Source organism: Carassius auratus, chromosome 16 (genome assembly GCF_003368295.1).
Source record: "Carassius auratus strain Wakin chromosome 16, ASM336829v1, whole genome shotgun sequence".
NCBI classification, from domain to species: Eukaryota; Metazoa; Chordata; class Actinopteri; order Cypriniformes; family Cyprinidae; genus Carassius; species Carassius auratus.
In genome coordinates, this window is record NC_039258.1 from 7,268,758 (window position 1) to 7,290,945 (window position 22,188).

Here is a 22,188-nt window from a genome sequence, read left to right on the forward strand (position 1 = left end):
TGTGGCTAACGATTAAGAGAATGAGGGAAAGAAATGAAAACACAGCTAAGAACAAAATAACATCTTCAAAAGAGGTAGACACTTCTTTTTGCTCCCCCAACAAATCAAGACATTCACCTCGAATCCATTTGTACTGCTGCTTTTGTGTTCACTCATATAACCTCATGCTTGGCTGACAGAAATGGTGGAGACAGTATTACCAAACTTTTTGTTGGCTCGTTTACACAAAACCGTGTCACACGCTAGACAGTTTGCAGAAATTGTGTTGTCTTCTGATCAGACTGCAGTAAATTGGAGTTGTTTTGGTGTCTTTAGCACAGATGTTCAAAGAGGACTAAACCTTTGTGAAAACAGTTGTTTAGGTTGTAAATGGATCGTTTAATGCATGATGAAAGAAGGCACTTGCATATTTTGGTTTCATGAAACATTTGTCCTGCGCTCTCAGTGTAAACTCTTTCGATTTGTTATGGGAAAGGGCAGTTCAAAGAGTGCACAGGTTGTCCGGTCTTATTGCATTTGCAACCTATTTTATAACTGAATATGGGTGTAAAGCTACATAATTTCATTCGATTATGAAATGTAATAGTGCATTATAATATACAATATGTTACAAAGGCCATCTCATAGTACTGTACCTACATGCATTTGCAACAGAGGTTGACAAATGCTCCATTTAAATGAGGAAAGTTCTTGCTGCAGAGTTTGTATTTCAGCATTATTATTAATAATAATTGCATGCATCAGTTTCAGCAAAGTATGTTAACTGTTGTCATTTTGTTCCCCAGTGGTGATTTTGATTCTTATTTTTTATGTGTATTGAAAATATGCTTTTATTAGCCTTGACTTATGATGATTATTTGTTAATTTACACATTTTAATGATCAGTTGTGTATATTAAGTTCAGTAAATTGTCTGCCATTGATGTGCACATCTAATACACATATCAACAGTCTACTTAAATGAATAGTTCACCTAAAAAATTTTTATAACCTTATTGTTTGAAACTTGTATGACTTTTGTTCCTCAGTGGAACACAAGATATTTTATTTTAAATGTCTCTGCATTTTTTTTGTGCGTACATTAAAAGTCAGTGAGGTCCAATGTTGTGAAAGAAAGATTTACAGAAATGTCATATTTGAGAGAAGTATTCCTTTAACGTCTGTTTGTATTAGTTTGCTTAAGGTATACTATCCTTTCCTTTTATTAGATTATTAATAATTATACACAAATTGAAATTTGGATGAGAAATAGAGACTATGGGCCTGATGTATTATTTTAATTTAGGGGTGGATTTTGTGAAATGCTAAAACAATAAAGTGTTGTTCTTTCTTAAAAAAAAATAAAAATAAAAAATTAACAAGAAATAATTATTATTTTGTTACATACATGCGTGCCAGCATAAGTTACCCCTTCGCAGGTTAACATGACAGACCTATGGTAAAGTTTAAAGCTCATGCTGGTATAATTCTTGGAACAAAAAGCACTCTTAGCAGCCAAATTTGGCTTATCCACTGTAATTTACGTAGAACTCAAAATTCTGCCAAACCGACACACTTAGATAATTAGCGTTCTAAAGTGTCTTAAAAACATAGCCAGAGATGTTGTTTACATGTATGAAAGCCACTGGGATCATTCCGTTTTTCTTGGATGACTTTTTTTAATTTAAACAACGAGAGCATAGATGACACATAATAATTTTGACATAACATTCATTTCTATTCAACTCAAGTTTAGGTATAAATAGAGTTGAATGCAGAATATGAATTGGGTCCCACTGAGGCACTGTCTCTTTTTTGTTTCCCCTCTTGGGTCCCAGTGTCTCTTTAAAACCCAATTTGATAGTGATATTGGAAAGCCATCATATTTTCTGGCTTAGAGCTTGAATTTGATCCCCTCTATGAATTGATGAAAATACGATGCGGAATGGAAGACTCCAGTCATAGCTTCAGGTATAAATCAGCTGGCGGTAAAAAGATTTCCGTAAAATGTGGAAGCACTGGGCCCTCGAGGGTGGCTCTTGGACACCCTTGCCCTAGACACACCAGATCCCAGCCTCCTTTTTGACATGCCTGTGGTCAGAGCTGGGAAAGCCGTCCTCAGACATGCTGCTGATCCAAAAATCTCAAATGAGGCAAAAAACGTCTTGCGTCTCTTATTCTTTCCATTGATAATTGCTAGACCAGTGAGAGCGCAATCCCATCAATACATGTCTGAATGTCATGCAATATAGTTGATAACAACCAAACACTAGGCAATGAGGGAAATGGCATGACCATGCCGGGCGATCGATGCGCTGATTTGATCATTCAAGGTCATGTTGACAGCAGTAGTTAAAGAAATCATTTAAGTGCCGCAAGGCTTTGCTGAAACAACTCCGACAGTGGAATAAAATAAATAACACCCCTATGATTAAGGAACAGGGGAAACGGTTTGTGATATTGCCATACCACCCTCAATTAGGGAAATTCAATAAGGGAAACACTGCGATCGTTCTCGGCTTTTTGAAGTTCCAACTTCACGCCAGTCCCAGTTTCCGCCCGATCTCTGCACTACAATCGCAATCAGGTCTGAAGTGTGTGGGCTGAGTCTGGGAGATTTTTACCAATTTACGGTGAATGTCATGTTTCTATAAACATGTTCAAACTGTATACCATATGTCTTTACGTGTGGTTTGGGAAAAAATGTGTCCAGATCATTTCCTCATCACAAAAACTCTGAGGTCACGTGGCATGAAATAAGCTACACATTAAAATGGTCTATTTTTTGTTACCATGAAAACAGCATGATACTACATACTATGTGTGTATGTATATTTCCTCTTGATGTATACATCCTAATCAGTTCTTGGGCTTTTTGTACAGACCAGATGATTGGCAACATTGCATTGTTACAATATATATTTGACTGTGTGTGTAGCACAGTACTGCCTGTGTGACATATAGATAACAAATGTTGTCTGGTGATTACAAACGATTACAAACGAAAGAACTACCTCCAGTACAACCGGTAAAAATTTTTAATAATAATAATTCTATAAAACAGATTCAGGTTTACTGCATGTCTGTCATCACATATTTAGGGCTCTGATCTTAAGCAGTCAAAACATTTTCAGGCCAATTTGAAATAGAACATTAGCATTTAGGCATGAGGTTGTGTCTCATTACGCCCCCAAGTATATCTTTAATAAATCTTTGAGCACTAGGAAGGACCTCATTCACCTGAACATTGACATAAGCACGACAACATTTGAATTAAGTGAACAGGGAGCTGCCAGTGCTTACTGATTTTAAGGTGCTTTCTGGGAATTTCCAGGGATCAAACTTTTTAGGACAATAACCCTTTAGGACATTGACTAGAAATTCCTCAGTTAAGAACCAGATTGAGACAAAATGATACAAATGAGAATGTTAAGAATAATTTTACTGAGAGTGTTTATAAATGACACTGATTACATTAAAAATCTTTTAGAAGCCATGCTGAAATTGCATTCTAAATTATTTATTCAGACTTTAGAAAAAATGATGGGAAAAAAGGGAATGGGGAAAAAGGTCAGTGAAGTGCATGATATTTCATAAAGCATTGTGGTGGGTCGTCCAGTTCGGACTGTTACTCTATCTCGGTTTGTGATATTTAAAACTTGGCTTCAATCAATAGCAATGTCTTTGGTTTGCAGCTATTGTGTGCGCCCAAGGACATTTTCCTGTAAAGAGGACGCTAAGGAACTTACATTAAGAGACCTTTATTGTGAAACGGTATGGTCGTTACTGGCTCTTTTGTCTTCTACCAGCAACATGATCCTGCTCAGAGTCGATGCGGTTTTGGGCTTTCATCGGCTGTCTGAACTCTACATACAGGAGTTGAGCATTGAATCAAATCACTGCTGCTCACATCGAAAATGGTTTCCTCTGCAAAAACGTCAGGCCTCTCTAGTGTCACAGTAATGACAGTTTCTTTAGTCAGTGAAAGTTTTATGTGTCAATGAAAATGTCTGTGACAGTTCTTTAGCGGCACAAGTTTAACCGTTCAACAAAGCACTTTGCAGTTAGCTTGCTCTGTGGTGTAGTGGTTTACGGCTTAACGTTGCTGGTTCGGTTGCAAGACGCAAGTCATGAGCTAATACCATGTTCCCTTGAGCAAGGCACTTATCCTCATTAAGTGTAAATGTACAGTAAGTTGTTTTGGGGACTTACAGTACATTATGTGTATCCTTACTACATTAGGTCAGGATTAGAGTTGACAATAGTCCTGTATTTAAGCAAACAAACTTGCATTTAATATTAAATTCATATGGGATGCAGTCTTCATGTATTTCAGCATCTTCCACCAAACTCTTAGAAAAGCTTCAGAATTTTTTTCCATTTGTATTGGTTTGGTTTACTATTCAATACACATTTGCATACAGGTGTCAGTGTTTAACTATTGCATATTAGAATAAAAAAACAGATTGCATGCAAAGGCAAATACACACAATCGGACACTTTCTATCGTAAGTTATTAAAATGCATATATTTTTACAACAAATGCGATGATGTCAGTAAACTTGTATCTTAAATGCATTTTAGCACTTAATTTATTTTACGATAACACATAAATACTGCTGAATACACTTTTATTTTTAATTTGTGATGAATTATCACCAATGTTTTACTGAAATAGCAAGTGACAAGTGGTAAAGAAATGAAGAGTGTTGGCAAGTCAAGATGTTACTTGGTGTTATTAGCTGGTAAAAGTATCTATTTTGTGTCTTGCTTCATTGCAGCTAGCTATGGAGCTTATCCCATCTGTAAAGGCTGCTCGGTGTGTTCCAAGGACAACGGGTGTATGAACTGCCAACCCAAGCTCTTCCTGTTCCTGAGGAGGGAGAGGATGAGGCAGTATGGCGAGTGTCTCCATGCCTGTCCATCGGGCTACTATGGTGTGCGCGGGACAGAGATCAACATGTGCTCCAGTAAGATCCTACACTTTCCCTCTCACATACACACACTGCCTGTTTTGTAGATGCTAATGCACAGACATGCTGGTTTAGCATGGATTTGAGTGAGAGTTTAGCCCTATTCATGTGGTCACAAACTGTGAATACTTTAAGTGAAGGAATACTGCCATGTATTTGATGTGCAAAACGCTTGTAGCTTGTAAATTTGTTTTGAGTGAACTGACAAATCTGTTAATTTGGAAAGTTATGACTTTGCATATTGACCTTTTCCCCCAGCATTTTCCATGCGCCATTAGTGGTTTAAAGGCTTTCTGACATACTTAGAGCATGCGAGTCCCTTAAAACAGCACTCTTCGCAAACTTACATTGCATTGTGAAAGCAGTTCTAGTTGTATCATCTACGTTGTAACATTGTGTTGATGTGTAGTCTATTTGTATGTGATTTCCCTAATTAACACAGGAGGACGTTTATCAGATTTCATCAATTGTCTAGTTAGTTGTTGGAGTCACCCATGCTTAGAAACAATAGCAAAACAGGAAAACAAAATTCTTATATTTGTCTGCAAAGGGCAACATAATAGTCCTATTGGAATTATGTATCGCTTTCCTTCCATGCCTTGTATTTTATAACCTTATTTTAACATTTGCGCCAGGCCTGAGACACTCTGGACCTCTGAGGTTAAGTGAAAAGCCTGAGGTGTTGGCTTTGTGTTTCATGTGAAAACAAAACTCTAACTCTTTGGATTGTTAAGCCAAACTCCTGACAGACAGACTAAAAACCTCAGAGGAGTGTGTCAGGACCTACAATACTAATAAACCCAGATGCTGTACAGAAACCCTTGTATAAAAAATGAGTCCTTTCTCACTCAACAAACTTGATACAGATTTATCTGCCAGTTTTAGAAAGAGGAGGAGGGGAAACATTTAAACGGCTCATTTACCATAAACTGGGTGTACCAGCCGAGGCTACTTCGCATTATGGAGTTTTCCCGTTCTCGACCGCTAATCAGATTCATCAACCTACATTTTGTAAGTTCTTCAGCGGTGGAGAAAGGAAAAAGACATATTGTTCTCTGAGACTGTGTCCTCGAACCATTCTCTGTCCTGGGTGAATTTTGATTTTAAATTATACTGATATGTGGCCAGTTAATCTGGATTCCTTTCATGGAGAACTTCTTCCAGAACAAAACCTCACATTGTCACGTAGCATCAAATCTCAGCGCAAAGCCTACTTTGATGTGATCGCTGTTTCAGTCATGACTTTGTAATCCAGCTTCGCATTTGACCCTCCTCCTTAAATTATGCTTTTTCTGTCGTCTTTGCTAATCTCTTCATGTCTGTCAGTCATAATGGAATGTTCTATCAGGGTTAGTGCAAGAACTAATCGTCGGGTCACTGGGAACAATTTCGAACACACGACAGCCATTAAAAGTCACTCCATTTTCTTTCTTGTCCAGGTTTTCAGCGCAACTACGCTCTTCCAAGAGCCTGGAACGGTGGATCACATTGGAGTTGACCATGTTTTAAAAAAAAAAAAAACTGGCTCTGAAATCACTTAAGCAGCAGCTGCTTATCATTAGACTTAAAGTGTGTGTGTGTGATCCTATCTTGTTTAAGAATGCTTTGCAGAATCGTTGGGCCTGAGTGAAAACAAAAGCAAAGAGGAGACAGGTTTGCACTACATCAGTGCAGACTCTTCCGCTGGAGCCGTGGGGTGGGGTCGCATGCTTTTGAAATCCTCTAACCAGATTGAATGCTCTGACCTACCTCTGGCAAGCATCATGTGCGTGACCCAAGCATCTCGAATGAGTAGAAGGAAGGCTGGACTTGTTTTTCTCTTCTTTTAGATGATGTTCTGAACCTACATGGAGACCAAGCTTACTTTGTTACCAAGCATATCTGCTTTTAAATTAAATTATAAATTTTATATATTTAAATATATATTTCCAAATAGTTGACTTAAAGGGATAGTTCTCTCAAAAATTTAAATTTTTACTCATGCTTACATTACATTACATTTACATTTATGCATTTAGCAGACACTTCTATCCAAAACAAATTTTAAACATTCAACATATTTTTTTTTTTTACCTAACGTGTTCTCCTGGAAATCGAACCCACAATCTTTTGTGTTGCTAACGCAATGTTGCTACCACTGAGCCACAGGAACACTGGGTTTATGTCAATGACTTTCTGTGGCCCCACTTTATATTAAGTGGCCTTAACTACTATGTACTCACATCAAACATAAGTACAATGTACTTACTGTCTTCAGATTGTATTGCAAAACACTTTTGCTGCTATTGAGGTGGGATACAGGTAAGGTTAGGGACAGGTATTGATGGTATGTGTATGATTAAGGGTAGGTTAAAGTGTAAGGGATGGATCAACAGTGTAATTATAAATGCAATTACAGAAATTAATTACAGATGTAATTAGATGCAGGTATTTTTTTAAATATAAAATACTTAAAGTACAATTTAAAAAATGTGTATGCACAAAATAAGTGCATTGCATCAAATGATTAATTTAAATGTAAGTATATAGTAGTTAAGGCCACTTAATATAGAATGGACCCAATGAAAGTCAATGGGGTCATTCATCACAGTAATATATATATTTTTGGATATCAAGTAGTTAAACAACATCAATACAGAGTTTATTAATACACCTTAATTTACAGTAAATGCAATTAAATAAAACCAACTAATAAACAAGCGAAACACAATTATATATCTCATTAAAAACTGTAACAAAAATCTGGATTATAGTTTTATTGCTACATTGAAAAAAAATGAACATTTAAAACAGCAGGGAGTTTTATTTTGTAAGAATGAACCATCCAAATGAAGCGACTTGCTTCATGGTGTTATTTGAGAGAAACTTACTTGGAGAGCATGTTTAATCATTACCTGATTGTTTGACTGTTTGCAAAATTAAATATGACATAAATTAGTAGCCTCTCTGCTGTTGGTAAGTTACTCCTAAACACTGCTGCAGCCTACCACTGAAGCTAACCAGATAAAAAGAGAGAGTGGGAAGGATGAAGGAGGAATAAATGATAGAAAAGAGACTCTGAATGTAGAGAGAAATTTTTTCCAGGTTGTCAAGTGAAAGCCCCCTTCCTCATCTATCTTGAACCCTCCTTTTCTCCTTTCAGATTTTAAGACTTTCAGTGTCACCACAAGTAAACCCCCACGCTCTCTTGCTCACAGATGCATAAGCAGATATATGAAACGGTTCCAGACTGAGAATTAGGATAAAACTTGCAAGTAGAGACTAGTTTTAACCATAACCTTTACAGCAGCCATCAAGGTACTTACCAGCTTACTGATACTTCTCCTCATGGAGGCAGAGCTGGGAGTTTTAATGCTGACTTGAAAAAATATCGTTCATGTGATTGATAGCCTATGTTAGTAAGCAGCCTTCCACTGAATAAAAGATATTGGCCCCAGATGACCTCCTGTTTGTCCGCATGTGAAGTTCCCTGTTCTCTCTTTACTCATATGGAAACCCTTTGTAGAGCTTTCTGATTGCCAATATCCTAGACGTGTAGTTCAAGTATCACAGTTCATCCAGGACTAGTATATGTGCCACATGAGAGCCCCCATGTCAAGGATAATTGTTTCATCCAATTTAATACTATGTTTTATCGTCCCTGGTGTTGTAAAATCTGTTCCTATTGTTCTGTTGTTGTAAGTATTCCCACTTTGTCACTATTTTAAATGGGCATTTCAGTAAGTCTGCTCGAAACCTTCCTAAGCTTCTGAGTTTTACGGGTAGTTTTGATAATCCAATGGGACTGAGGTGGACCTCAGCCACACGAAAGGACTCTAGCTGCCTAAATTGGTACCCAAATGTAGTTAAAGAATCAACGCAATTCCACAATATGTCCTTCCAATGAGGTAACGAGTCCTGTGCCGTCTGGGAAAGAATGGGCTGCAGTTAAAGCGATGTCATTTGGGACCTGCAAAAGAACAGTTGCCGTTGGCCTTTCTCTCAAACCAGAGAATTCGATTTGCCAGACAGCGTAAGTGGTGCACCTATCCTTTAACCCAGAGAGTTTTATAGGTCAGTTTGGTCATCAAGAATTTAGACGGCTCTTGTAAAGTTGAATTTAATACACTGAACATTTATAGAGACTTTAATAGTTGTCATTTTTGTTATGATTATAGTGGTCTACAAAAAACAACAGTTTTTCGCCACACTTAAAATGAATGAACAGCATAGCATTTAAAAACAAAACATCAAACCAAGTGACATCTGTAAGCAATTGATGTTAGACTTTTAGAATGACTTTCCAACCAATTGAACATTTAACTACTAATGTTTGTCAACCACAATATGTTTTTTATGTAAATTACTGTTATTTATTTAGCCACTTAGTTTGATCGAATGAAATGCTAATGCAGTAACATTTATACAAAAAGGTGGAATATGCCATTTTTGAGTTATCAGTGTCACTTAGCGGAACTACACAAATAAAGTTTGTTTTCAGACAACCTTTGCAAAAACACCCATTTTGCGTGAACAGGTGAAATTACGCTGTTTCCAAAAACATTACGAATACTTTTAACTTGAAGCATTGTTTACCTGTCGAGAAGAATCTTTGCAAGTTCAGTTGGATCAACGGAATCCCAAACATTCCATCTCATTCCTCCATCTTGTAAAAACTCTGCCGTTTGTTTAGCCTTGTTTAACCCTGTTGTCTGTCACTCTGTATTTTGGCAAGTCTTTGAATTTTGTCTTGCACTTCGGCAATAGAATCTGAATTTTTCAGCGGCTAAACACCGGACGGAATGAAATGATTGCACAGACATTTTAGGTTCTGAGACTTCCAAAGAAGTCACACAGCTGGTGAAAACTGGTAAACTTACAGTTAAGTATCTAAATAAATTTGTATTTAGCTTCCTCTCTTGAATGAAGCTGAAAATAGATGCTCCAAGCTCCTTAAGAAAAAACCCAGAGGGCTTGTTGTACCCACTGGCACAGCAAAATGACATTTTTGGGTGTGAGAAAGTCAACCACATGATGTGCTCACCATAAACAAAGCAGGTCAGATGGGACAGTCTCTTTCAGCGAGGCACTTTCAGTATGAGAAATGGAAAAATGTAGCCGGATTTAGCACTCCACAAGCATGGGCATCCCTTTTGCACCGCAGATGGCTGCCAAATACTATGCACTGGTTACTGTGACCTCAGGACCGGCTAACAAATTTACCCCTTGTTTACAAGGAACTGCCATACAGGATTAAAAGTCGATTTTTAGTAGAAAAAGAAGTTACCGTTACATGTTTAATTGCTTAAAAATGGAGTAAACTTTCAACAGCCCTGGCCAACGTGGTTCGCAGCCGCTTGAATATGACACAGGCTCGAATGTCCACAGTATAATTTGCTTTATTGTTTTTTTTGTTTCATCCAGACCACAGCAGAGAGGCATTCCTGCCACAAGTCTTTCAGGATTAGATCACCCCTAAAGCTTGATGATTCAACTCAACATGCACTTGACTTGAAAACCACACTGAAAGCCAAGTGGAAAAAAAGGACAAACATAAATCACAAGCAACAGTTTGCAGCAGAGTAGGCAATTTCAGCTTCCTCTAATGTCCTGTTTAGGCTTATTTTTGCCCCTCTTGCATTGGGTTTCATCAGATTCCCACCGCTTGTCCTTTTTCCCATGTCTGTACGAGAAGTGATCTAATTATGTCATATTAGACTCCTGTTATCATCTAGGCCTTCAAAAGTGGCACCAAGGTTAATTCTATTGGAATAGAAGACCACCTTCATTGCAAAAAAACATTTTTTTATAGCACAGGGGTCTCAAACAGATATAAATGAATAAATTATTTTAAATAATTTCAAATTGTGCATCTTATGATTTGAAACCCCTGACCTATACATTCTCAATGATACAAATGAGGCTCTTGAACCCAAACTCCTATTTAGACACGTATAGCATTACTAATTTAGAGCGATTTTTGATATTGCAGCATCTGCACATGATCATGGATGACAAATGACATTTCATGACAAGTCAGTCCAGTCACTGTCTGAGTCGTGTGCCAATAGTTGCTCTTTCACTTTTTTCTCCTCAATTCCCTGTTGAAATAAGCGATCCAAAAGGTGATGACAGCCTTCCTTTGACTGCAATATATCAGGCGGAGGACAGAGGCGGCTTTTCTATTACAAAGCTCATTTATTAACTGTTGCTCCCTGTCATAGATTGGACATGTAGGGACATAGAGACTCTTAGAGCTCTGATTACTTTGGGAACAAAAGCGAGTGGATCCATCTGTGTGGCCTTCTTCTTCTCCTCAGACTCCACGCCAAGATCTCTACAGCACAGTGTAACTTGACCGGCCAGAGCACGTGTTTATCAAACAAAAGATGCAGTTCTGTCTCAGTGTCTTGGCTGATGTAAAGACAAGGGTGTTAAAGACAATGGCATGATGAAGATGTACTTTTTATTTTTGGTTTCAATGGCATGTTTTACATTCTTGCCCTGCAGCAAAACTACGAGACAACCTGGCTCGTTTCTTTAATTTGTGTCTCATCAGTTCAGTATTTGTTGCAGCCATGGCTTAGCAGTAAGAATCACTGGTGGTAAGTAACGAAGTAAAAATTCTTTGCTACTTTACTTAAGTATTTTTTTCGGGGATCTGTACTTTACTTGAGTATGTTTTATTTGCATCTACTTTCACTCTTACTCCACTACTTTATTAAAGACAAAGTTTACTTTTTACTCCGATACATTTCCCCATGCCCGCTTCAAGAATCTATTACACTGATTTTACAAACCAATGAAGAAATTTGGTTTTCTTTTGAAAAAAAGAACACGCGACTTCACGAGTTCTTTGCCAACATACGCTCACGCAGCAGTTAGTTCGAGGTGGAAGATGACCGCTAAAATAGGTGATAGTGCAGCTCTTGCTGCCCGCAATGATCCCGAGATTCCCGACAGGGATGACCCATGGCCATATCTCAAGGATATGTTTGAATTCACTGAAGTCAAGGGAGATTCTTATTGGCTGAAATGTCTTCTTTGCCTGCCACGGTTGAATGAAATTCCAGTAGTGCTGTGCAAAAAATCAAATGCGATTTTCATGCTCATCTCATCAGTAAAGATGCTCCTGTAATTAGAAGTATATCCCCAGCACGTGCGTTCAGATCAGGGTTGGAAGGTTTTCACAACATATCCTGACCAGTTGCTTCTCAAAACTGGTCCAAAACTAGACCAAACGCGTTTCCAGGAGGTTCCCTGATAAAAAATTGCTTCCCGGAGTTAAAATATACGTTTATTGGAAGGGTTGCCTTGGTAAAATTCACATTTTAGGCGCTAAATATCAAGTTATTGGGATTGGGTTTTCTTCGACCAGCGGACATGAAAAACAACCACGGACTTGGCAACACAAAGTTCAATCCCTATACTGCGATAAGGTTCGTCATTCTGCTTCATTCAAGATCTCTTTTGATTGTAAATCTAACAAATTCTTAAGTATCTAATCTTATCATTTGTTCAATTAAAACACTGCATATTCCTCCCAAAACAACTGATCTGCTTAATTATTGATAATTAATGCTAATAATTAAGTAATGAAATTTTAAGGTTGGACCTATTGTGCATATAATTAAGCTTAAGGAGAGATGCTTGACATGCAGGACTAGAAATATTGGTTTTGAAATTTGTGAAAGTTAAAAAAATACCGTATCACAGTCATTGGCATGGGAGTGATAAATGACGGTGATTGTGGTTGTTGGACTGCGATATGTGTGTGTTATTTTCTCTTCATGAGATTGTTTGGACTGGTTAAAGAAAGCGTGAGAGACCAGAAAAAGTGGGCGGAGGCTTCAGAGGTTCAAAGTAAGAAGGGGAAGGACTCGTTTGTTGGGAAGGAATGTAGTTGTGGAGACAGGCTGGATTGCTGGAGATGGTCTAATTAGGGGGGTTTGATGGTGAGAACCTTCACGAAACCCAGAGAGGTTCAGAGATTAAAGCACATGCGTTATCTCTTTGTAATGTGCCAGATTTTTTTCTTTTAAATGTATGCTTACCTGTTGACTGGTAAAAGTTACCATCTTTCCGCTAAACATCCATGAACGGTGCCTTGATGTACCTGAGTGGAACCTGCAACCTGCTTCACATGGTTGTAGATAGCTGTAATCTGAGTGCCTATCAGGCAATCTGGCCTCTGAAGAAGCTTTAAAGATGCGCCATAAATTAGACAGCTCTCAGTGGCTCCTTTTAATTATGCAGGCCAGCGCATCGCCCTGTTGGTGTATCTCATGTAATTTTGCTCTGCCTGACGTGCTATTTGCAGAGTCACAACTTGATGAAATGCTGGCATGCTGCCCTTGATATGCTGTGGCAAGGCGGGGCATGGGAGGATCGGTGCGGCGGTATTGCCTCCTTCACAGTGTCCTGACCCCTCTTTTCCTTCCACCCAACTCTGATGTTAACACAGAAGAACTCCATCAGAATAAATCTGTTCACTTAGGCCTAGACTGTGGCCTTTTTTAGATTTCAATGCCAATCGTGATTTTATGCAGAGGCTTTCCTGAAAATTTGCTCATATATCATGCAAATAATTAATGATTTTAAGGTTAGTTTTTTTTTTTTTTTTTGCTGAGCAATTTCATGTTACCTTCTTGAAAAAAAAAGAGAAAAGATTTTATATTAGTTATGGTTTTATGCCAATAAAGTATGCTACCACTTGCTCAGTCAAGAGAGCGAATGAGAACAGAACTTTACTTCTAACTCTGTATTCTTGAATGCTTTCTTTCTGTGAAGGGGTCATGATGAGGTAATTTCTCATTCCGGATGTCATCACGTCTTTGGAGTTCTATGCAGCCCTAAAAACTCTCACACCCCACACTCCCTAGCTTAACATGCATGTCAGAGGAAGTTGCACTGGAATATATCTCACTCCCTTAAAGAAAAAATCTTCAAAAGGCATCAAAATGCCTTTTTCCTTAACCATAAACCAAACGATCCCCTCCCCCACCTTTCAGAAGGTTTTGTCTGCTCTCCCGACTGACGTCTGTCTCTCTTGTTTCTTCACAGGGTGCAGGATAGATAACTGCGAGGCCTGTTTCAGCAAAGAATTCTGCACAAAGTGCAAGCCTGGTTTTTACTTGCACAAGGGCCATTGCTTCGAAAAGTGTCCAGAGGGCTTTGCTCCTCTGGAGGACAATATGGAGTGTGGAGGTAAGTAAACCTTTTTATACAAGCCTACTAGAGAATCCAGATGGAGATGGTCATTAGTTGTTATTATCATTAGATGGATCAACTTCAATACCAGTGACCAACTCGTCAAACCAATTAAAAAGGTAAAGCTGGCATTTGGGACATATAGTGGGTGATCAATCAGCAAATGGCTTGAAAGAGTTAAACACTTTTTCTGAACAGCTAGAACCAGTTACTAAGTTCCCAAACACAGCTATTAGTTTAAGATCGATTTTAGACATCTAATTTTCAGTTCTTCAGTCCACAGAAGATATTTAAAATCTCCATTTTGTAACTTTAAACTTATCTGATTAAAGATATCGTTCATTGGGTGTACTATTACCGTATTGTATCTTATCATATCCAAACTTTTTCATCATGATCTAGTTCTCTGAATTCTAGTTGTGTTTCATCCAATAGAGGGTTGTGAGGTGGGCCAGTGGAGTGACTGGGGGAGCTGCACCAGAAGAAACAAAACCTGTGGTTTCAAGTGGGGTCTGGAAACCCGAACAAGGCATATTGTGAAGAAGCCACCAAAGGACACAATACCATGTCCGACCATCGCCGAGTCCAGGAGATGCAAAATGGCTATGCGACATTGCAGAAAAGGTGAGTGTGTGTAATTGAACCAGCATGTGTGCTCAAGCCTTCAATACAAGCCCTTGTTTAAGAGACAAATCATCCATTCCATCTGCAAATCGTCAATTTCATGAGATTTCCAAACCTTCTTCGCTCAAAGAAGGAAATAGCACTGCGGCCTTTTCGTCTGCATCTCACCTGTTTAATATTGAGCTCTGTTTTTTTTTGACTGAAAAGGCGGCTGCCTAACCTCAACCCCTCGATTTGGGTTTTCAGTGTCGACTGGCATTTTCATTCATGATTTATTAGTATTTTTCCATGCTCACTTTAGCCAGCTCGCCTTAGTTTTTTTTTTCTATATTTTCTTGAGAGCGTATGTGTTCTCTCACTTATTCTCCTCTCCTCCCAGTGGAATTCCTTAAAGTATGAAGTGCAGGTTTCCTCAATGGTACTCTGTTTCCTTTCTCTATAAGAGAGTTATTTGCGGTAGGTGGTGCATGTATTTTACCACTAAAACGAGAAGTCAAATCGGAGGGAAAATATTTTTTGAGTAAATAGAGCCAAGGAAACATATTTTATAAGGGGTTTAGTTTGAGAAGAGATGGGCCAAGTTTACTCGTGGAAATAATTACCGTATTCAGGAGGGCTTATCAGGGAAAACTCACCATGATAATTAATCGAGACGTTTGCTTGCAGCTTCTTTCGTTCTGCTCACCTGAATAAACTTAAATCTTTTGCGGTCACTGACTTATGATACTGTCACACCGAGTACACATGTAAATTCAATTTCGGAGGTCAGTAAAGGACAGCAAATTCACATTGAGAACGTTTTTTGACTGATTATGGAAAGGTTAATTTTCAACCCAGAGACCTGAGGCAATACAAAGTTGAACTTACTCAGTTTCCACTGTTTATTTAGGTACCTCAGTCTTGTACTATATCTACATTTCCATTAAGTCCACTTCAGTATCAGGTTACAGAAACTGAATTTTGCTCTATGAGCTATTACCAGTTTTGAAAAGTGCATCGATAAAGCAGAATCCATTCATCTTCACTCAAATCATTTTTAAGACTTAAAAAAATGGCCTACGTTTGTACATAGACACCCTGACAATTGCTTTGGAGAGGTGCTGATGGAGTGAATATGTCACATGGCCCTTTTCCCCATCCAGTGGTTGTAGGTGGAGAAAGAAGGTTGGAAAGAATCATTTTCTGACACGTCTTCCTTTTGTACCCTACGTTGGCTCTTTCCACAGGAATTTTTCCCTCCCTAATTTAGCTCCCACTGACCTTCTCCAAGAGTATTTTATAGTCATTTTTAATTAAAAACTGGCATAGTGATTCATGGTTACTGGTCTCAGCTATCTCATCTGAGGTCAGTGAGCCATTGTTAAAGTCTTAACTGAACACTGAGTGAAGCTGTTCCTTTGTTATCTTTAGAAATCACTTTGCAAGTAAGCTTATGGAAGTTCTTCTTGGTAATATGGTCAGTATGAGTCACTAACAGAGTTTACCTCTTTGAGGAAATGCTTACAGTACATAGCATTTAAACTTACCAAGAAATGTTTAACGGCAAGTCATCACATGGTTCAATCAGTCAGTAATGATACTGACATAATACTTCCGATACAGATATCACTGAATATAATGGTAACTTGCAGTTCAGAATGTGAGTCATTTATCAGACTGATTCAAAGTGGTAGCTTATATTGTTTAACTATCAATTAAAATAACTCCCTCTTTGATTCATTAAGAACTGAAATTCATAAGAATTCCGTGTTAGTGAATCAGGCTACTCTGGTCACACTATATGTTTTTGATTCATGAAAAGAAGCTGTTCAAAAGAGCTGTTTGTTCATTAATCAAACTACACTGGTTGTGCAGAATGTTTATGATTCACTTAAACAGAATCATAAAAGTAATTTGTTAATGAATCATGCTACACTGGGAGCTGTTTCATAAAACTAGTTTACTAGTTTTAATCTCACTACATTGTACCTGATAAGAGGTAACACAATGTTTTTAATGTATTAAACGGCACAAATATTTGCTGTTTGCCATGGCCCTATACTCGACATTGAGGGCTGCTTAAGAATAAGCGTGCACATCAAATTATCCTGACTCATTGAATCTGGAACTTGGAACTTGAATTAGTGAGATTGTCGTTTATGAAACCACTTTACTACCAATTGATTTGTTAGGTTATTTCAAGTCAGGTTTTGGACTTTAATCCCCGTTTTTCTTCACATCTTTTATGAAACAGCCCCCCGGTCACCCTGTATGTTTTTGGTTCACGAAACAATCTGACTGTAAATCTGACTACACTGATCGTGTTGTAGTTTGTGTTTAAGGCAGTGCACTAGAACTTGTGTTTAGGGACTACTAGTGAACTTACTAGAGAAATACTGCTAATTTCTTTGGATATTATATGATATTCTGTAGAAATAATGTTGTTGCTGTCATTGTCTTACATCTCAGTGTAAGTACTTTGTCAGAGAAATTAATGTGCATGATTGACCAGGAATTAGCCAAAGCCTCTAGATAAGAATAAGGGTACATGGTCTAAAGTCTTCATTAAACGAAAGGCCCCCGACATTACACTGGATTCCAAAGACTTTGTGAATAAGTCCCTGAATGCTACCTAATACGACAGCTTTGCTCTGCAGTATAACAAATTACTTCCATGAGACATAAATAGGAGTACAGCTTGACTATAAACATGTACGCATGTGTAAGTTTATGTATGCCCTGCTGCCGTACAAATTGCTCTACATAAGAAGAAAAATGAAGCAAAAGGTGACTGTGGGGGAGTGTGCTAGAATATGACCCTATTACCATTATGCACATAACATCAGATACTAGACACCAGCCTGTGGAAATAGGTATAAGATTACGTAACAGCAGACCTTGCAGATTGCTATGGATTAGACATAGGCAGGAAATACGAGAAGGTAAATAGAATCAGAGGAATTCTACATGTGAATGTATTTCTGGCATTGTTTATCTGATCATCCAGCTTCCATTTCTTTGAGCTTAAATGTCACAGGACATCATTTTCAGACCTTTAGCCCTAGCTTGAACTTGATGCAGATGCGACTTAAGAAAAGATGAAAACATCTGGACACCAGTCGTTTAAATTACTCACATGCACCAGTGCAACAATAACTAGTACGCCCTTTTTTCTGTAGATATTTACAGTTCCTTTAGATTGAGGGTTTGTACTTCTTGAGAGCCTCGAGTATTACTAGGGTTGGGAGAATTTGAATCATTGTGATTCTTTAATTAATAACTCTGTTAATATTCATGTTAACATTAGATAATGCAATAGCTAGCATGGAATGAAAAAATATTTAACAACATTTATTAATATTATTTAATGTTAATTTTACATTTTACAATTTTTTAACATTTCAGGTTGGTAAAAGTTATTTTAACTCAGGGCTGAAATCCTTGTGGGCAGTGCACTGACATGCAACGCCGTTGCACTACAGGCATCCCAAGTTCGAATCCCGACTTTAAGACCTATCCCGATCCCAGCCCCCATCTCTCTCCCTCTAATCTGTTCTACCACAATAAAGGCAAAAATGAAAATCTTAAAGAAAAAGTTACTTTAAAATGAAGATCATATATATGTTTGAATTTTATGAAGGATATCATTTCAGATAAATAATTGTATATTTACATTTAGCAGACGCTTTAAATAATATATGATAAATAATAATAATAATTATCATTGTTAATTCATAATACATAATGTATTAAAATGTATTAATGAACTTGTACTATTACCAAAATCATAATATTGATTTAAAAACAATTATTAATAAATATGATCAATAAATAGTATCATCAGGACACAACATTACACATACAGTGATACAGTGTGTTTGTAACACAAACAAATGACTCTTATGAACCGGTTCCTTTAAATGAGGTTCGAGTGAATGTCTTGTCAACTCAAGAAATGTTTTGTTGAACTGATGATAGTGAAATTTAAAGGTAGGGAAAGATTTTGTAGAGGCTAGCTTTGAAAGCATAAGATCTCACCCTCGCCGCTAATCACTCTTTAAAGCCACGCTTCCTTCAAAGCACATCTTTGTTGATCCTGGAGCAACATTGTGATTAACCTATAAGATTTGAAGAACCATTTTATAGTTTATGTGATTACTTTTTTACTTTTAGGGATTGCTTACGGTTAAGATTAGGTTTAGCTGAAGGGATATGGTCAAGACTAAAATGTTTGATTAAAATGTTGATCCAGGGTCAATAAAATATGTTGACCTAGGAACACATCTAACTCAGCAAAATCAAGAAATGCCTTTCCCAGCAAGTTAGATGGCCTCTTTCTGGCAGCATGATGGGACTCCTCAGGGTGGTGTATAGAGTGGGCCATAAACACAATTTATTAATAGTCGCCCGGCTGTTTGTGAAATGAAATGCCTGCTGAGCTCCAGCTTGTACCTAACCCTGCCCCTGTCATCAAATCGACTGACTGACCAGCCACACTAGAGAGAGAACAATGCTATTCTGTCATGAAAGTGCTCTGTAGAGTGATATTCCAGCAGGGAGCGTCTGTCAGTAGTATCGCTGTTCTGAGGATAGATTTCTCTTCCTTCCTTGTGCAAAGGTTTTCCACAAAGCCCTCTTCCTTTCTGCAACCAACTAGCAGCAGGTTCCTTAGAGTCAATTGTATTAAATGTTGTGTAAACAACTCAGACTATTATTGCCTCCAATCATCTCCTTTATCCTAGTAGTAATTTCCTAACATTGGATTTAGTGTGACTGAGGTTCAGACACAAACACAACATTGAGACTTTGGATAATTTTGCTGTCCATGGCAAAGCAGCTTTTAGATCCTCAGACAGCTAGAAATGGTGTATTGAATGGCATATTGTTGCATTCATAACCACGTCTGTGCCACTTACAAGAGGCTCTATCAGGAAAAAAAATTTTACTTCAGGAATGAGACAGCACAGTGATATGCATGCTTGACTTCTCGTAACGATTTTCTGTGGTTTCTAGATTCTATAGCTCAGGGCCAGAGAGCCTTGCATGGTGTAATTGATTTCCCATTTCTGAAACAAGAGAAACATATAGTTTTTCCTATATGCCCTGATATCTGTGACAGTTCCATGTTCTTAGGTAACTGATGATCCTGTGTCATTTTGAAATGTAACACCTGCCATTTTGGTTTCTTGCAAAAGGTGAATTTAATTGAGGATGCCTTTACATTTTTTTAATTGAGGTAGCAAACAGGTGGCGAACCGTTTTGCAATTTGAACTTAAAATTAGATGTACTGTAAGCCTGTGTGATCCAAACTTTTATGACTTTCTTTTCCAGGTATCTTGAAAAATGTCTGTTTTTGTTCTCACAGTGGGGTCACTGGGGTCCAGTATTGTTTTGGACTAGAGGTCTGCATTCCCGCAGGAGTCCCGAGGCAACTGAATTGCTGAGTGTGGGGGGAAGATACTGATGTGTGAGCAGGAAGTGGGAAAATAAGTTACTTTTGGGACTCCCGATAAATATAAAGTTACCCAAATGTATTTTATGGGTCCCTCTTTATATTAGGTGACCTTAACTACTTTGTACTTGTATTTAAATTAATAATTTGATAAAATGCACTTCTTGTGTGCATACATGTTTTTACACTGTACTGTACACTGCACTGTACACTGTACATCTAATTACATTTGTCATTAATTTCTTCAATTACATTTATAATTACACTGTTGTGTAATTACCATCCCTTACACTTTAACCCACCCTTAATCCTAGCCATACCACCAAAACCTGTCCCTAACATTACCCATATCCCACCTCAATAGCAGCAAAAGTGTTTTGCAATACAATATGAACACAATAAGTACATTATACTTATGTTTGATGTAAGTATATAGTAGTTAAGGTCACCAAATATAAAGTCAGACCATTTTAAGTTTTAAGGTTGAAAATTACTCATCAACTCCATAGCAAAAATATAGATAGTTTACAAGTGCAGGGTTGGATATTCTGAAAAGCACCTTACTTTTTCCAGCTGCGACAAATGCATCAAGATGAACGCAGATGTTGATGTGTGTGGCTAAAAATAGCCTATGGACAGTGGTTTCGATTTCGTTTTCATACTGAAACGAAACTGAAAAATCTGTGTCAGTCTCTACCAGCAGGATTTTGTGGGTTGGAGCAGGACAAAACAAAAAGTTTGTGAGTGGGAATGAAAAGAAATCAAATATATTTTTAGCGGGAGCAGCATAGAATCTTTCTGGAGCGGGCCTGCAGACCTCTATTTTGGACCTCATTAACTTTCAATGTATGGACAAAAAGTCTAATAGGTTTGGAACGCATAGGTTTTGGATGAACTATACTTTTAATCTATTGTGTATGTTGTTTTGGTATTTGCACTTGCATCACAGGGCTTTAAAGGAACAATATTTCACCCCCTCCTGGCTAGCCCTCCTTTATCATGAATCGTATACTCCCTTTAAATGTTGTGGAGAGATCAGTGACTGCAGAGGCGCTGTTTGCCTTTCGGATGAGGATTGACGGACATCCAGCCACCAGTAGCACTGTGAAAGAACTCCACCCACACCCCCCCCAAAATCCTCTGCTTGTCAGTCCAGGCCAGTCTGGGAGCCAGATGGAGACTATGGTAAAGTGATGCCCACAGAGGAGTAATTGCCTTTAATCTGTTATTGAGGGGAGCAGGAGGAGACCCGCAGCAAGGCATGCCCCTCTGTGCCACAGAGAAAACACTGGTGGAGTATTGTTTTAATGTGTGCGTGGCTTTGCGCGGCACTGGTGTGTTTATGGTTAGTTAGCGGACTGAATTTGGGGGCTTGGCAGGATAACCTTGTCCTCCGAGCATTTTAATTACGCGCCATGATCTGACTCGGGGCCTGTGTTTAGTTTGGAAACCCAAAATCCGAATCCATACTTGAACGTCTTCTGACTGTCAAACATTCCTGCTACAGATGCGAGCTTCCATAGACAACTAATTCACTTCTTATGCGAGTCTCTTACGCTCGTCCTGTGCCGAGTGCCCCTCCAAAACAAACAGCGGACGCCTCTCACCACCGCTGCTGAGCGCGAGAGTGTGTGTTTGCACTTATTTATTTAATAACTGTCAGGCTGCTCGCGCTTCCCACTAAAACTTGGGCCTCTCGCAGGAGAAAGTGATCCACAGATGACGACTCCCGATGAGATCCTGACTCGGTGTTGAAATTCAGGAATGATAAATGGTGAATTACATCTGGGTAATATTGCGGGCTATCATTGGATAGAGCAGGAGCGCAGTGTGCGCTGCTTTCCCAGGGCAAGTGGAGCTCACTAATTGGCTGGCTGTTGGGTGATTATCCGTGCCTTGCGCCCAGGTCTGTTGTGACTGGTGTGCCAATGGATTAATCTTTCTTTAATTAGCTGACTCCACAGGACTGACACGGGAGCAGGAGGCCACTGT

At 38.4% G+C, this 22,188-nt stretch overlaps 1 protein-coding gene across 1 annotated transcript in view; it reads left to right on the top strand.

Moving 5' to 3' along the window:
* LOC113115957 (R-spondin-2) overlaps nt 1–22,188 on the top strand; it is a 53,456-nt gene that overhangs the window by 18,185 nt on the left and 13,083 nt on the right. The window contains exons 2-4 of the mRNA XM_026283707.1: nt 4,760–4,948; nt 13,994–14,137; nt 14,576–14,764. Of these exons, the coding sequence (XP_026139492.1) occupies nt 4,760–4,948; nt 13,994–14,137; nt 14,576–14,764 (522 nt within the window). The remainder of the gene's footprint in view (nt 1–4,759; nt 4,949–13,993; nt 14,138–14,575; nt 14,765–22,188) is intronic.